Source organism: Bos taurus, chromosome 5, assembly GCF_002263795.3.
Source record: "Bos taurus isolate L1 Dominette 01449 registration number 42190680 breed Hereford chromosome 5, ARS-UCD2.0, whole genome shotgun sequence".
Taxonomy (NCBI): Eukaryota; Metazoa; Chordata; class Mammalia; order Artiodactyla; family Bovidae; genus Bos; species Bos taurus.
This window is the reverse complement of record NC_037332.1, coordinates 67,572,528-67,589,654: the sequence shown is the minus strand read 5'-3', so window position 1 is coordinate 67,589,654 and position 17,127 is coordinate 67,572,528. Positions and strand designations below refer to the sequence as shown.

The 17,127-nt window shown below is 43.1% G+C and overlaps 1 protein-coding gene across 1 annotated transcript in view; it reads left to right on the top strand.

The window, feature by feature from the left end:
* The first annotated feature begins 457 nt into the window (after positions 1-457).
* TTC41 (tetratricopeptide repeat domain 41) overlaps positions 458-17,127 on the top strand; it is a 75,993-nt gene continuing 59,323 nt past the window's right edge. Inside the window, exons 1-4 of the mRNA XM_024992522.2 lie at positions 458-686; positions 4,485-4,665; positions 6,610-6,824; positions 13,537-13,697. Coding sequence (XP_024848290.2) covers positions 458-686; positions 4,485-4,665; positions 6,610-6,824; positions 13,537-13,697 — 786 coding nt within the window. The remainder of the gene's footprint in view (positions 687-4,484; positions 4,666-6,609; positions 6,825-13,536; positions 13,698-17,127) is intronic.

Sequence of the window (17,127 nt, the reverse complement as noted above, 5' to 3'; positions counted from 1 at the left end):
TGAAGAAGAGAGAGACTTTTTGGCAAGCTATATCTTCCCTCAGCTGAATGAACTCTGCAATTCCCGGGGCACGTATTTCAAAGCTGTGGACCTGAGGTGGTCAGGGTTGGAGGCCCAAGTACCCTCACTCTCCAATCTGTTTAGACAGCATTTTTGTCTCCAGTCACAACACCTGAAGCTCTGTCTTGACTACGTGAACAGCTGCTTTCCTTTTTTCATCTGCTTGCTGGGTCAAACATACGGGGACTTTCTCCGTAACTACTCACCTGTCGTGTTCTCCAAGGCAACTGACTTGTCAAGTTTATCCAGAGTGGAACAGAATCTCTATGTTGCTGCAAAAAATGGTTATCCTTGGGTCCTGGAGTATCCCACCTGCAGTCTGATGGAGTTAGAGGTCATCCAAGCAGCATTTCTGAATGAGTCTCAATTTCAGTATTTTTACTTTAGGAGGGGAACCATGCCACTGAAGACTTGGGATGAGGAAAAAGAGGAGATGCTGTCTTCGGGTTGTCCGACCGACGATGAGGAGAGATTAAAGATCGGAATGCTGAAGGCCAAGATTATTAGCAAAGGGCTCCCTGTCAGGTTGTATAGAGATCTCCATGAGTTGGGTGAGCTGATTCTCAAGGACTGGTTGGTCGTGATAGAGAAACTTTGCCCAGCCACTGTAATGACGGAAAATACAGGTTAGTAAATATGGAGATAGCTAAGTCTACTGTCATAGGGTCATGTGTTTTGTGTGTCTTCCTTGTGAACGGAATTTTAAAATGGTTGAAATGTTATTTATGCATTTAAAATTGTTAGCATATTCCCGTAACATTCACTTCATATGAAGATTTTTGAAACTGAGAATAAGAGTAAATAGTAGGTCATGGAAGACGATTTAGGAAGTCAAGGAGCTTGGGGAAGACCTAAAATGTTTGGCAGTTAATGTGTAGATCCAGAGCAGAGGTTCTAGACCAAGGCTGATTTTACCCCCAGGGGACTTCTGGTTACATCTGAAGACATTTTTGGTGTCACAGTTGGGGGTGTGCTACTGGTATCTACCAGGTGGAGGTCAGGGTCACTGTTACATCCTCCAGTGCACAGAACTGCCCCTCATAATAAAGAATTTTTCAATTGCAAATGTCAATAATGCCAAGGTTGAGAAACCCTAATCTAAAGGGAAGAGAACTTTTATTGTCAGGTGATTTTTGCATGTTATCACTTTTAATCTTTAAGATTTAGACCTGCAAGGTAGATGCTATAATTGCTGTTTTACAGATGAACCAATGAAAGCTGTGTAGCAGTTAAGTGACTTACCTAATGTCACTTCACCAGTGAGGGATCATTCTAGAATTTGAACCCAGGTCCTTCTGACTTCAAAACAATGCTCATTTGCTTTCACCCTTACTACTCATGGAGTCAGTAATCCATGGACTGGTAGTCTCAGCATCACCTAGGAACTTGCTAGAAATGCATTCTGGGTCTATTGAATTAGAATTTGCATTTTAATAAAGATGACAGGTGAGTTGCATATGCATCAAAGTTTGAAAAGCACTACCTGACATCATATTGAAATGATTATAGTTATTTTGAAAGCAGTGTCTTGTAGACACATACAGATTAAAAACGGAAGAACACCATCAGAATAGGGTGGAGATTCTTCACCTAGAATCTAGAATAGATTCTTCACCTAGAATAGACTTTGGGAGGGATCTGCGATGCCATGAAATTATATGAAAAATAGAATGTTTTAATGCATATGTGTGTTTGGTGGACGTAGGAAGACATCGATCAAAGGAAGACACTGTCTTTGATCAAAAAGGTTTAATGACACAAAAAAGATTATGAATTACCATTGTAAGGGCCCAAGTAGTGTGGGAATGCGGAATGAGGATGGTGCATTCTCACATGCTTTAGGGACCAGGCAGGCAGAGTCCTTGTAATATGATAGGGAGCGGATCTGTGGTCAGCTGAATAGGAGGGAGTTGACCTACCTAAAGTCATTCACATTCATTGTTGGGGGTGAGATGTGAAATCCCACCTGTGCTGGTCAAACTAGACTCCACCTACAAACCAAATCATTTTGGGGTCCTAGAAAAGAATATTGTATCGATCATTACTCTGGGTTGCAAATGACTTACAATGGCTTCAAGAGAAAGAATTTATTAGTTTATATAACTTGAAAGCCTAGGGATAGGTCTTGTTCAGCTCAAGCTGCATCCACTTGCTCAAAGGAGGATTCCAGGCCCTTGTTTCTCACTGTTTCTCTGATGGCTCTGCTGTCCTCCTGCTGCCTCAGTTCTTTGGCTTCTCCATTATGGAGGGAAGATGGCTGTAGTAGCTCCAGGTTCGAGTCCAGCAGTAAATGACTCAAAGTCCTACCATTAAGTCTTTCTGTTCCTGATTAGCGGGACTTGGACTATATGCTTGTATCTGACTCAATCACTGGTATTGTGATTGATGTGATATGATTCTCTGATTTGGCTAATCCTGGGTCCTGTGCCACCTCTGGAGGTGCAGGGAGTCAGACCCACTACATTAACATGAATTGAGAGTTGAGACAAGGTGGGACCTGAAATGATAGTCTGTAGCTCAATAGGGTGTTGAGCAGTGCCAAAATATCTTCAGTATTCACTACAGCCTTGGAGTTTTAGAATGTCCAAAGACAGACATGTTCTCAGATCCAAGATTTTTCAGTTTCTAGCTGTGTGACCTTGGGGAAATGACATAATATTGGTAAGCCTAGATTTCTTCTGATTTCTGCTTAGCATTAATCACCTTGTGAGTAATAACGTATATTAAGCACCGAAATGGAGAAGGCAGTGGCAACCCACTCCAGTACTCTTGCCTGGAAAATCCCATGGACAGAGGAGCCTGGTAGGCTGCAGTCCATGGAGTCGCTAAGAGTCGGACACAACTGAGCGACTTCACTTTGACTTTTCACTTTCATGCATTGGAGAAGGAAATGGCAACCCACCCCAGTGTTCTTGCCTGGAGAATCCCAGGGACAGGAGAGCCTGGTGGGCTGCCATCTGTGGGGTCACACAGAGTCAGACACGACTGAAGCGACTTAGCAGCAGCAGCAGCAAGCACCCGAAAACAGTGCCTGACATATATTATGCTAATGGGTGAATCATGAAAAAAATGAGTCCTGGGAGAATATAGTATATATTTTACTAAAGCCTGAAGTATAGTTAATAATGATATTTTTTGACTAGTCTCAGTGTGAACTGCATCCGTCAGTTAATGTTTACTAACATGTTCAAGAATTAAACCTTTCTGTGTATTTGGGTGAGAGACAAATTGTTTTTCTATAGTTTTCTCCTTAGTCTTTGATGTTGGTTACTATTGAAAGGTTAGTTTGTTTTAGACTTTAGTTTTAAATATGTAATATATGGACTACATGTCTGCAGTAGAAGGTACAGAATGGGTGAACTATTAAAAAATCTTTAGAATAGAAGGATAAATTATTTTTCTTTTGGATCTTCAGTACCCTTTAATTGCCCACATAGTTCCAAAATCTCATAGCTGGGGTAAAAATAGGCCATATGGGTAGCTGATGGTTATCATAAGGCAGTCACACTCTTGACTTTTAGAAGCACTTCTGAGGTCCTTAGAGTTAACTGAGACTGGTGAGTGAGGTTCATGGTGAGCTAAAGAGACCCATTAGGTTGTGGGATCGTCTCCAATTCTCTCTAAGATCTTGAAATTTGCAGCTGACCTTGGCCAAACTGTTGGTCCTCTAGGTCTGTTCCAGCCCTTACCTGAACCAGAGGGCAGCCCAGTTAACTATGGAAGTATAAGATGTCTTGAGACCTTACCAGGTTAAACCAGAGATGTTCATTCTCCTGCCTCATTTAAAAAACAACCCATTCCCAAACTCTGGAAGATGTAGGTATCTCTAGAGATGGGGGTACATTTTGGCAGTCCAGAATGCCTTGGCTTTAACAATGAGTTTAGAAACACATTAAATTGAAGCTAGAAGGAATCTCAGAGATCCAGTTGTCTGGCTGCCACTTATTTTACCTGAGAGTTTAAGGGACTTGCCCAATGGCAGAGTTGAAACTGTACTCATGGTTATCATTGTATTAGGGCATCTTATCCTAAAAATACACCCCACTCCCTCCCCCAACCATTGCCCTAGATAGAAACACATATGCCATGAGATTGAATTAGGTAACTTATACTTAGCTAACAATCTAAAAATACAAGAGAATATATGTAGCAAATCCAGTTTTTTTTTTTTTTCTTTTGCCCTGTTCATTGTGAGATCATGAAATAACTTGGAATCCTAAGTAGGATTTCAGATACAAGTAGCATTGCTTGCCTGTAGCTTCCTTGCATTACAACGTAGAGTGGGTTATGAAATATTGTGCTAACATAGAAAGATGGTGGTAGGGACACAGGACACTTCCCTGGGCATTCATAATAACCATGTGAAATGGAAAATGCTAAACTACAAATCTAAGACATTAAAATATATCTTTTTGTCTCTAAAGACTTTAAGCACAACTTTGAACGTTTCTATCATGAAGAGTTCACTGAGAAGTGCAAGGAAGTGTTTGTTATTTCCAAGGAGTCTAGCAGGATCTTTGAAATCTTGGAAAGATTTGCCTTAAAGGATATGGAATCTGATTTTAACAGTCCTGCAGCAGGCTCCAGCTTAGACTCTGTTCTCAGGTACGACGTCAAGAAATCCCAAGCAAAGCAGTCTGACTTTAGTGAATAGACTCCTCCAATTTGGAATATCTTCCTTCCCTCCCCCTTTCTGCCCCTGCCTGTAAGACAGGCTTCCTAAAAAAGCCACCTCTGGGTTAGAATCTCCTCATCAGAACTCACTCTGCAACTGCTAAATTTTCCTGACTGTTTCAGTTCTTTCTTCCAGTCTCCTCAAGAAGATTATAAACCCTGGAGGACAGAGAGCTCGCCTTCTGTTTTAATCCCATAGTCTGAAGTTTGTCTAAGTTATTCCTGACAATGATGAAATGATTTTAAGGAGAAAAAGTTGGATTAGGAAACATGACTAATGCATCTGTACAGTATTGCATAATTTACAAAGAACTTCCACATACATCATCAGCTCGTTATTAAGATATTCAGCCAACACTTGTTAATGGCTGACTATGGGCCATAGCAAGGAATTGAGTTACCTTACTCAAAGTTTGCACTCCTTCACTTTTTTCAGTGTTCTCTTCATTCAGACAAAGAAGCCACCTGCAATGCAGGAGACCCTGGTTTGATTCCTTGGAAGGGAAGATCCCCTGGAGAAGGGAAAGGCTACCCACTTCAGTATTCTGGCCTGGAGAATTCCATGGACTGTATAGTCCATGGGGTCACAAAGAGTCGGACACGACTGAGTGACTTTCACTTCACTTCACCCAAAGTTTGCACTCCTTCACTTTTTCTCAGTATCCTCTTCATTCAGACCCCCATATCTTTTCCTTTTCTGGGTGGTGACGTATTCTCTTCACCACCCACAGGCATGAAAAGGCTGGGGCATGAAGAAAGCTGGGTTGTCTGTGGTGTCCTTCCCAGTTTCAACCCTAGAAATAGGGAGGTTCCTTGGACTGTTTTATTTCTTCTATTCTCATCCTCAAGTTCTTACCACAGGTATCATTTATTCTGTGAGGGTTTCAGGATTTGAGATAAACCCACGGTGGCTCAGGGCTATGCTCCACCGTCTCTGCCCCAGTCTCACCACCCACTATGACTGCAGAGCTACTAACATTCTTATGGTTCCGGGAACCCATGCCAAGAGGAAGACAGTTTATTTGGTTAAAACAACATGGTGCTCGGGGGACTTCCCTGGTGGTCCAGTGGCTAAGACTGTGCAACAAGACAAGTTATACTGTGCTCACGCCAGTTCAGAGAAGTCATTTATTCCTTATTACAAGCCAAAACACCCCCATGGAGCAGCTGGCTACTGCTCAGAGAGTCACTGACAACTGTGGTCATTTTGTTGCATTTCTAATGTCATGGTCATCAGGATTATGGGAATCCTTGGCATATGAGTGTTTTGATTTTTTATTCTCTCTCCTGATCGTGCAGAGTCTCCCTTCCAGGATCTTTGGGCAGGTTGGGCCCTTGACATAACCCCAGGTTCATGTTGGACAACCCTAGAGTCTATGGTAGTTGGAGGAGCCTTCCAAGGTTACCATCTTTCCACTCTCCTAATTTTATACAGGACAGAGCTGAACCCAGAGAGAGAATGTCTTGTTTGGAAGCAAGTGAGTTCACAGTGGAGAGACTGGAATTTCTTTTAACTTTTAAAAGATTGGAATATAATTGCTTTATAATGTTGTGTTAGTTTCTGCTGTACAATGAAATGAATCAGCTATATGTGTACATCCCTGGAGAAAGAAATGGCAACCTGCTCCAGTATTCTTACCTGGGAAATCCCATGGACAGAGGAGCCTGGCGGGCTATAGTTCATGGAGTTGCAAAGAGCTGGACATGACTGAACACACATGCAATATATATACATGTATTCCCTCCCTCATGAAGCTCCCTCCCAGAGAGACTAGAATTTCATCTCTTAGAGACAGATGTATGCAGGAAAAATTTCCCTCCCTCCCTCTTTTTGGGTAGTTATTCTTGACTACATTTCCCCCGTTTGTTTTTCAGAATAAATCCTCTTCCAGCTTACAAGTCTATTTTGCTGTTGTCTGGAGAACGTGGTTGTGGCAAGTCCACTCTACTTGCCAACTGGGTGAACTGTTTCAAGACGAAATACCCGAACATGGTGCTGATCCCTCATTTTGTGGGCAGCACCTGTGAAAGCAGTGACATCATGTCCGTGATCCATTACTTCATCACAGAATTGCAGTACAAACACTATGGTAATGGAATTAGACTTTGAAATTCATTCAGAAAAATTTTGTTTAAAAGTGATCATTCTGTCTTCTGCCCACGAGGCTATTTTTCTCTTGTTCCAATCTAAACCCTTATATAGTCTTGCCTATGTATCCGCCCACCTCTTCTGCTCTCAGAATTGTTTCTTTTCTTCCTTTCTTTCTTCTTTCCTTCCCCAAATGTGAACTGAGTGCCTTATATGCCAGTGGGGATACAACCGTGAAAAAAGTGGACAGAATACGTTAGCCTCATGGGGTTTTCCTGTTATTGGAGAGCAAAGGGGACAAAGAGTTAATGACTAAAAAATATAGAATGTTTGGAAGAGGTTAAGTTCTATGAAGAAAAATAAATCAGAGAAAGAAAGTAGGCAGTGTGTATGTGTAAGGATTTTAGGACTTTAAAGGTATCGTCTGGGCAAGCTTCACTGAGGAAGGGACATTTGAATAAATACTTGAAAGAGGGAGCCAGGCAGATTATCTCAGGGAGAACATTCCAGTCAATGGGAACAGTTGCAAGGGCTCCAAGGCAGGATATGCCTCTCAGCTATTGCTCAGGTTCCGTTCAGTTCAGTTCAGTCACTCAGTCGTGTCTGACTCTTTGCGACCCTGTGGACTGCAGCAGGCCAGGCCTCCCTGTCCATCACCAACTCCCAGAGTTCACTCAAACTCATGTCCATTGAGTCAGTGATGCCATCCAACCATCTCATCCTCTGTTGCCCCCTTCTCCTCCCACCTTCAATCTTTCCAAGCATCAGAGTTTTTTCAAATGAGTCAGTTCTTCACATCAGGTGGCCAAAATATTAGAGTTTCAGCTTCAACATCAGTCCTTCCAATGAACACCCAGGACTGATTTCCTTTAGGATGGACTGGTTGGATCTCCTTGCAGTCCAAGGGGCTCTCAGGAGTCTTCTCCAACACCACAGTTCAAAAGCATCAATTCTTCAGCGCTCAGCTTTCTTTATAGTCCAACTCTCACATCCATACATGACCACTGGAAAAACCATAGCCTTGACTAGACGGACCTTTGTTGGCAAAGTAATGTCTCTGCTTCTTAATATGCTGTCTAGGTTGGTCATAATTTTCCTTCCAAGGAGTAAGCAGCTTTTAATATCATGGCTGCAGTCACCATCTGCAGTGGTTTTGGAGCCCCCCCAAAAGAGTCTGCGACTGTTTCCGCTGTTTCCCCGTCTATTTGCCTTGAAGTGATGGGACCAGATGCCATCATCTTAGTTTTTTGAATGTTGAGCTTTAAGCCAACTTTTCACTCTCCTCTTTTACTTTCATCAAGAGGCTGCCATAGTTCTTCGTTTTCAGCTATTGCTCCTCCCGGTCAGTTCAGTAGCTCTCTACTAAGCATGTTTACTCACTCATTCATTACAAAGTATTTATTGGTTGCCTGTTCTGTGCCTGTCATTGGTTTGGGTTATGGGGACATAACACTAGTCTGGCAAACAAGATCATGACTCCCATAGGTCTAATGTTCTGTTGAGAAAGGCAGATAGCCAATAATCAAGAGATGTTTCAAATAATGATGAATGCCACACAGAGTGATGTGCTGAGACGATGGGCTGGCTGTTGAGGTTGAGGGGTCATGAACTGTATCTCTGTATTAGTTGGAATAACTTTGGCTGCTGTTTATACATCCCATTTCAGTGGCTTCTCGAAGTTTATTTCTAGCTCGTGTTTGTGTTAGTCACTCAGTCGTGTCTGATTCTTTGAGACTCCCATGGACTGTAGTCTGCCAGGCTCCTCTGTCCATGGGATTCTCTAGGCAAGAATACTGGAGTGGGTTGCTAGTCCCTTCTCCAAGGAATCTTCCCAACCCAGGGATCGAACCCAGGTCTCCTGCACTGCAGGCAGATTCTTTACCATCTGAGCCATTTCTAGCTCATGCAACAGTTCAGTTCAGGGTTCCTAGTTAGAGAACGAGTGGCTTTTTCCCACGTGGTGATTTGGGGCCGCAGGCTCTTTCCATCTTGAGGCTGTGTCATCTTCTAGGGCCTCAGAGTCATCTGCTTTTGGCTAGAGGAAGAGGAAATCGAGTGGAAAAGGCACACCTTTCCTTAAAAGTCTCAGCCAGGTTGTGACACGAGTCACTTCCACCCTCATTCTTTTGGCAAGAAGTCAGCCACCCTAGGCTCCCATGGCCACACTGGGAAGGAGTCAGGTAGGAATAGAAAGCTACCCTCACCGTCTTTAAGAGGGAGCATAAACTTTCACAGGACAGGCGGCCATCTCTGCTACACTCTTGGGAGATCTCACAGACAAGAAGGAGCCAGCCATGAGGAGATCAGAACATTCCAGACAGAAGGGACAACTAAGGTCCCTAAGCTGAAAACAAAGTGGAGTGAGTCAGAAAGGTAAAGAGGCAGTGTGTCCAGACTCTGGTGGGGGATGAGGGGAGTGCTACCAGATGAAGCAGGATAAGATAGAGGATGGGCCACTTTGTATCTGAGTTTTGTAGAACAGGATCTTGGGTTAGATTCTATTGTGTGCAGTGGGAGGCCAGTGGAGGATTTTGAGCAGGGAACTGGCATGATTTGGTTGGTATTTGTCAAAGCTCAAAATCGTCTCCTGTGTAGAAATAGGTGTGGGGGAGTCAGCATGGTGGCAGTGACACTTGTTAGAGGCTATCACAGTGGTCCAAGTGGGAAGAGGTGATAGCTTGGGGGAGCGGAGGAGCAAGGGGATGGATGGGAGCACACTGAGGAATTGAATGTGAGAACTGAAGGACAGGGAGAGATTACGGATTCTCCTAGTTTTCGGCTTAAGGAAACTAGGTGGACAGTCAGGGTGGTTCACTGAAATGGGACAACGTTGATGGGGCAGCAGGTTTCGAGGGTAATCAAGAATTCTGCTTTGGTCAGGAGAGATTGAAGATGCAAGGCTTACGTGGACAGAGAGAACAATCCTATGGGATCCACCTCTGTTCTAGGAGAAGCTGGGGAGCCCGATGGCTTCTATTAGCTGTGAGACCTGGGCGAGTTATTTAACTCTCTCTGGCTCAGTTTTCCCATTTGTGAAATATGGATAGGAAGGAAAAAGATGTCTTGTAGGTAGTTGAGAGGATGAACTAAGATAAAGTCTGAGAAACAAAGACACTTAACACAATGCTTGGCATATAGTGCTGTGCTGTGCTTGGTTTCTCAATCATGTCTGACTCTTTGTGACCCCATGGACTGTAGCCCGTCAGGCTCCTCTGTCTATGGGGATTCTTCAGGCAAGAATACTGGACTGGGTTGCCATGCCCTCCTCCAGGGGCTCTTCCGATTGCAGGGATCGAACCAAGGTCTCCTGTACTGCAGGTGGATTCTTTACCATTTGAGTCACCAGGGAAGCTCAAGAATACTGGAGTGGGTAGCCTATCCCTTCTCCAGGGGATCTTCCCAACCCAGAAATTGAACCGGGGTCTCCTGCTTTGCAGGCAGATTCTTTACTGGCTGAGCTACCAGGGAAACCACAGCACCAACAGATATTAGATATTATTATTATCATCATTAGGTGCCTTCTGTGTATTTGCATGTTTGTATGTGTCTGACCCTTCCTGCTTTGGAGACTTCATCCTTTCTCACCCAGGGCTTGTACCCACATGAGCCTCTGGGTACTGAGCGAGTGTCGGGGCCCTGGGGGAGTTTTGATAGGTGTAGATCATCTCTGGATGAAGGGACAAATATGTGTTCCCTTCTGCGTGTGTGTGTGTAGGTGTGTCTGTGAGTAAATAAAGTGATCACGTGGGTGTGAGTTTTTAGTGGCTGCATTTCTCAGAGTGTGCTAAGTGGGTAAAGTCAAAATCAGTAGCAGCAGGTGTGTCTGATTCTAAGTGAAAGCGACTAGTACCACTCAGGCTCATCCCAAAGGTGTTCATTCTGGCAAGGCTGATGATTAGATGCTCAACTGTACACATGCAATTATGATTTTATTCCCCAAATAAATTGCTGTTTTCTTGAGTGTCTTTTTAGGTATGGAAAGCGCCTAATAAAAACAGCTGCTGTCTTTCAAACAAACAAATCTTTAAGCTGACAAAGCAGAATAAATTCATTAACAGCCTGTGAACACTTGACAGTCAGGCACCACCTCTCCTTGTTAATGGGAAGGCAGTGGTTCTGGACTTGGCCCGCCTGGATTTTCAGTTCTGGCTCCACTATTTACTAGCTGTGTGATCTTAGGCAGTTCACTTAAGCAATCTGTGCCTCAGTTTCTCATCTCTAAAATGGGGATGGGAATAATAGTACCTACAGAAAGCTGTGTCAGGGTTAACAGATGATACATGTAAAGAACTTAAATGGGTCCTTGGCATAGTTTGCTGTTATTGCTTTTGTTATTATTCCTCTGAGCTGAACTGGAGAAAGAAGCAGGGAGTGGGGGACAGCTGAGGGAAACAAGAAAGTCCTATTCATTATCTAAACTAAGGGGTGCAAGGATGGAAAGCAAGAGAGTTGGTAGCTGTTCTCCAGTGTCTCCATGGTAAAGAATCCACCTGCAGCGCAGGAGATGTGGGTTCAATTCCTGGGTCAGGAAGATCCCCTGGAGAAGGAAATGGCAACCCACTCTAGTATTCTTGCCTGGAAAATCCCACGGACAGGGGAGCCTGGCAGGCTACAGTCCGTGGGGTCGCAGAGAGTCAAACACGACTGAGCACGCATGCATGCTACACGGAAGCTCAGGGGAAGCCAGGATGAGCAGGGCTGGCTGGCTCCAGCATCGTTTAGCATCACCACCTTGGCTTGGAAGCTGGCTTTCACCTGAGGGAGGTGGACGTGGGAAGAGGAGGAGCCACTGCTGAGAGCACAGCCAGGCCTGAGAGGTCACATGAAGATGCAGGCAGAGAGCATTTTCTTGTACCCAACTCAGCTGTCCGCAGCTGCAGCGCCTGTGTGGGCTGTGAGCCCTGCCCTCCCTCCCCATCATGGGGACGCTAAAACTCCCCTGGGTGAAGCTGACATTTCTGCTCCTCCGTCCCCACCCCTGCTGGCCAGGAAATAGCGATCTAGCAGAGGAGAACTGCCCACCCGTGGCCAAGTCTCTGACCCAAGTGCCCTTGCCTGCTAGGCAGCTGCAGCTGACGTCCCCCTCATGACAGGCTTCATAGAAGGTCAGAGAAGAGCCTCCGCCTTTCCTCTTTTCATGTTTCCTCACTCTATTACTCCAGACCCTAGCAGCAGCCCTAACTAACAAGGAGCTCCTTTTATCAAAGGCTTTCTGGGGGCCAGATGCTGTGCTGAGGGCTTCATCAACATCTCATTGTTTTTCCCCAAGAGGTCTGTCTTGATGTTAGCACAGTTATGCTTCTGTGTAATACAGTTACTCTCCCTGCTTGGACAAAATAGAGTAAATTTTTTAAAAATTAATGAATTTTTGGCTGTGCTGAGTCTTTGTTGCTGCCCCAGGGATTTCTCTAGTTGTGGGGAGCAGGAGCTATTCTCTAGTTGCAACGTATGGGCTTCTAATTGCGGTGGCTTCTCTTGTTGCAGAGCACAGGCTCTAGGCACGTGGGCTTTAGTGGTTGTAGCATGTGGGCTCAGTATTGCGGCTCAAAGGCTCTAGAGCACAGCCTCAGTAGTTGGGGCGCGTGGGCTTAGTTGCTCCAAGGCATGTGGGATCTTCCTGGATCAGGGATCAAACCTGTATCCCCTGCATTGGCAGGTGGATTCTTAAATAGATTAAATCTTCATATACTTAAGAAACTTAATCCAGTCCAGTTTCTTTGCATAACTTGATTTCTAGATCCTAACAGGTCTTAATTTATTTGAAAAATATTAGTTTTGAAAATTAAAAGCAAGGCAGAAATTGTATGTCCCAAAGTGCTCTTAGAATATTAGGTAGGTGATTACCATTTTGGGTTGCTGCTAGTGTGTCACTTAATCACATCCTGCAAGTTGGTCCTCTCAAATTACTTCCTTTAGTCTTTGCTGATTCATAACTTAATTCTTCCTAGTAATTTCCAGAATCCAAGGTCTGGAGTCCATTACTAAGGGTAGAGTTATTTAGGATCAGTTGTGTTAGGTTTAAAATGAGCCAGGACCAAAGAAACTAGGTGGTGGGTGGGAGATATTGTGTGTGTGTGTGTGTGTGTGTGCATGCACTCACACAGCTGGACCCCCAGAGTGGTGGCTGTGACCTCTAAACAGGAACTGATCTTAAGGCGGTGCAGAAGCTTCACAGATCACATAGCCTGACTTCTCATTCTTCCCATCCAGTTCTTTGTAACATGATCAATTTTTGCATTTTGGAAAGTGAGAGTAGCGCTTTGGATCATACATAATATTTTTTATATAAAATCCTCAAAATATGTAGGAGACACGTGGTGGTAAATATCATTACCTCTTTAGGGTTGAATATTTTGAGACTGCTCATCACACATATGGCCTTCCCAGGTGGCTCAGTGGTAAAGCGCCTGCCTGCCAATTCAAGAGACACAGGATACTTGAGTTCGATCCCTGGGTCGAGAAGATCCCCTGGAGAAGGGAATGGCAACCCACTCCAGCATTCTTGCCTGGAAAATCCTGTGGACAGAGGACCTTGGCGGGCAGTCCATGGAGTCACAAAGAGTCAGACAAGACTGAGTGGCTGAGCATGCACACACCATCCTACACCATCTGTATGTGTCATACAGCTGTGGGTAGCACTCCTTGTTCCCAACCCCTTCTGCTTCCCCAACCCATTAACATATACCTAATTTGAGCACATTTCTATGCTGTAGGTACCCAGCTTGAAACTGATATTCTCAATGAAGATGCAAATATCTTGGCCTTTTCACTTCTTTTAGACGTATTCATTGCTTCCATCAATGTAAAGCCATGTATACTTGTACTGGATGGAATTGAAGAATTGGCTGGTATATATGGGATTTCAGGAGAGAAGGTAATCTCTTTTCAAAATAATATCCATTTTATTATTATTTAATAAAAAGAAAACCCCTTAATTAATTTTTTTGAACTTTTTATTTTGTATTGGGATATAGCCAATTAACAATGTTGTAATAATTTCAGGTGAACAGAGAAGGGACTCAGCCATACATATACATGGAGCCATTCTCCTCTAAACCCCCCTCTCCTCCAGGCTGCCACATAATATTGAGTGGAGTTCTATGTGCTATACAGTAGGTCCTTGTTGGAAAACGGCTTGATTTAGAATGTACACAATACCATTCCCTTGCATTGCATATCTATAGTTATAGGCAATGCTGCTTCTAGTTACTTCTGAATATTTTACGAAACAAATACATAACACAACGAGCCAGGCATTATTCTAGAAACTTTAGAGATATTTACATTGAATTCTCACAGCAATCCTTGATAGACTGGGATCATCATCCCTATTTATATAAATGGGATTGGACTTGGAGATATTAGACAACTTGCTGAAGGTCCTAAGGTGATGGTGGACTTGGAATTCAAGCATGGGAAGCCTGGTTCTAGAAACTGGCCATTACTGCTGCACAGTTCTGCCCTGCTATTTTATACTTCAATCAGACATTTATCGGGCCCCTATTATATTCTTTAGCTTGTATATTTTGATTTGCCTTATCTATACTTAATTTTTCATATATCAAATTCTATCAATTGTTTGCTATCTTTAGTTTTTTTTTTTTTTTTTTTTATATCTTTAGTTTTTCTTCTGTTTGACATGATATTGGATCAATGGCACCTCCAATGCTTTTTAGTATTAGTCATTACTTTGTGAAGCATTTTCTATAAAACTTATACATGCATAATTATAAATTGTGTAATTCACGTATATTTCTCATAGAACATATAAAAAAGAAGAAGAAAATAGAAAATTAAATATCCTCACAGCCTCACCATTGTTAAACCTTCTTTTTTCTATGGATAGCTGTATACACATACATACGCTTATATAAGTGAAGTTATATACCATATTATTTTGTAATCTGCTTTTTAATTCAGTACATGGTGACCACCATACATCCAACAAATAATTATTGACCACTTACCATGGGAAAAGCACTGTAAGCAGACAGACATAGTCTAAGAAATAGAGCTTTCATTCTAGCAGGGAATGGCAGATATTAGTAATATCATCACATAAATAAATATAAAATTACATCTGTGCTAAGTGCTGGCAGGGATCAGTACGTAGTATTGTGAAGGCCTCTAACGAAAGCATTTGACCTTTGGAAAAGGCTTCCTGGAAGAGGGGAACAGGGAGAGCTCTTCAGGAGGAGGGACTGTCAGGCAATTCTCTAAGGCATCAATGCAGTGGTGAGGAGCCAGCCCCTGCAGCCAGACCCTTAGTTTGAATCCCAGCTCTGCTGCTTACCCTCGTAATGAATTTGATAAAATGTTTAGGCCCTCTGTGCTTCAGTTTCCTCCTCGGCCTTTCTGGAGGGTTGTTAGGGGGACTGAATGAGTTAATGAAATAAAATTATACCTAGGATTTAATTTATAGGGGGATAACTGAGTTGATGTCATGGAGAAACCAATGGCATTGAAAGAATTATTTATGATTTACAGTTTTGGAGAGAAGACATGCCTTGTCACGCAGGGCTCTGGGGGGAAATATTAGGGTGTCAGAAGGCAGAAGACAGGAGCCCGGGGCCAAAGCAATGACTGACACTAAAAAGCATTAGAGGTGCCATTGATCCAGTATCCCTTTAAACAGAAGAAAAACTAAAGATAGCAACCAATCAATGGCATTTGATATATGGAAAAATCAGTATAGATAAGGCAGATCAGAATATACAACAAAATTACTTTGGGGGTTTTCATGGGAAAGGCAAGGCAGGGCAGAGGACACAGTCTCGGATTGTGAGTTTGAATCATTCTAGTGGACTTTGGGGCATAGGGGCTTTCCCTCACTGTCTGGCACCTGACCCTTGGATGACTTAGGGCAGAGGAAGTACTGGCTTGGTGAGCAAGTTGAATAAGAAGGTGAGTCGGGGTGTGGTTGGTCATGGGTTGGCTTGTCTGCACACAGAAGGTATGTTTCATGCAATCTGCCCACCGCTCCCAGGAATTGGCTGGCCTTGGGAGGAGCAATTTCCCTGGATCTGTAAATTCCCCCGAGAGATGTGGAAACAACGTAAGATACAGAAGATTTTAAAAATGTAAGTAACCAGTGCAGTTGGTCCACACTCAACACAGTGCCCGGCTCAGAGTAAGCAGTCAGGATATGAGAGCTGCTGCTGCTGCTAAGTCACTTCAGTCGTGTCCGACTCTGTGCCACCCCATAGACAGCAGCCCACCAGGCTCCCCCGACCCTGGGATTCTCCAGGCAAGAACACTGGAGTGGGTTGCCATTTCCTTCTCGAATGCATGAAAGTGAAAAGTGAAAGTGAAGTTGCTCAGTCGTGTCTGACTCTTAACGACCCCATGGACTGCAGCCCACCAGGCTCCTCCGTCCGTGGGATTTTCCAGGCAAGAGTACTGGAGTGGGGTGCCATTGCCTTCTCCATGAGAGTTGCTATTATTAGGCAAAGAGGGATGGGAAAGGCTGTTTGTTAAAGGAATCAAGAAAGATTTTATTAGGTGTTCCTTTTATTCCAAATGAAACCATTTAATTTATGATAGTATTGCTACCCAAAATGACAGTTCTTCAGCACAGGATAGTATCTTCTTTTTCAGTTGAATGTTTCAATTTGTACTCTGGCCAACACTGTAGGTCATTCTTCAGAAGTCTATGATTTTGTTAAAGTACTTACTTGTAGGAACCTCTTCAGAGTCTGCATTTGTACTGTCAAATCCCTAATGGAGAGGTGAATCTGTCAATATGGAGTGTGAATTGGTATTGTCTTAGCACCATATTGCTTGCTATCCAAGTTACTGTTAATAACTGGAACCTCAATCGTTACCCTATACTTTCTTACTACATTCCACTGAATCTATTAAAAATTTAAAAAATTGAAATATAGTTGATTTACAATGTGTTAGTTTCAGGTGTACAACAAAGTGATTCAGTTATACATATATATGTATATTCTTTTTTGCATCCTCTTCCATTTTAGGTTATTACAAGATATTGAATATAGTTCCCTGTGCTATACAGTAGGTCCTTGTTAGTTATCCATTTTATATGTAGTAGTGTGTATATTTTAATCCCAAACTCCTAATTTATCCCTCCCTCCTTCCTCCTTGGTAACTGTAAGTATATTTTCTATATCTTGTCTGTTTCTGTTTTATAAATCAGTTTGTTTCTTTTTTAAAATTCCAGTTACTAGTGATATCATATTTTGTTTCTTTTTCTCTCTGATTTACTTCACTTAGTATTACAGTCTCTAGGTCCATCCAGGTTGCTGCAAATGACTTTTTTTCACTCTTTCTATGAGTGACTA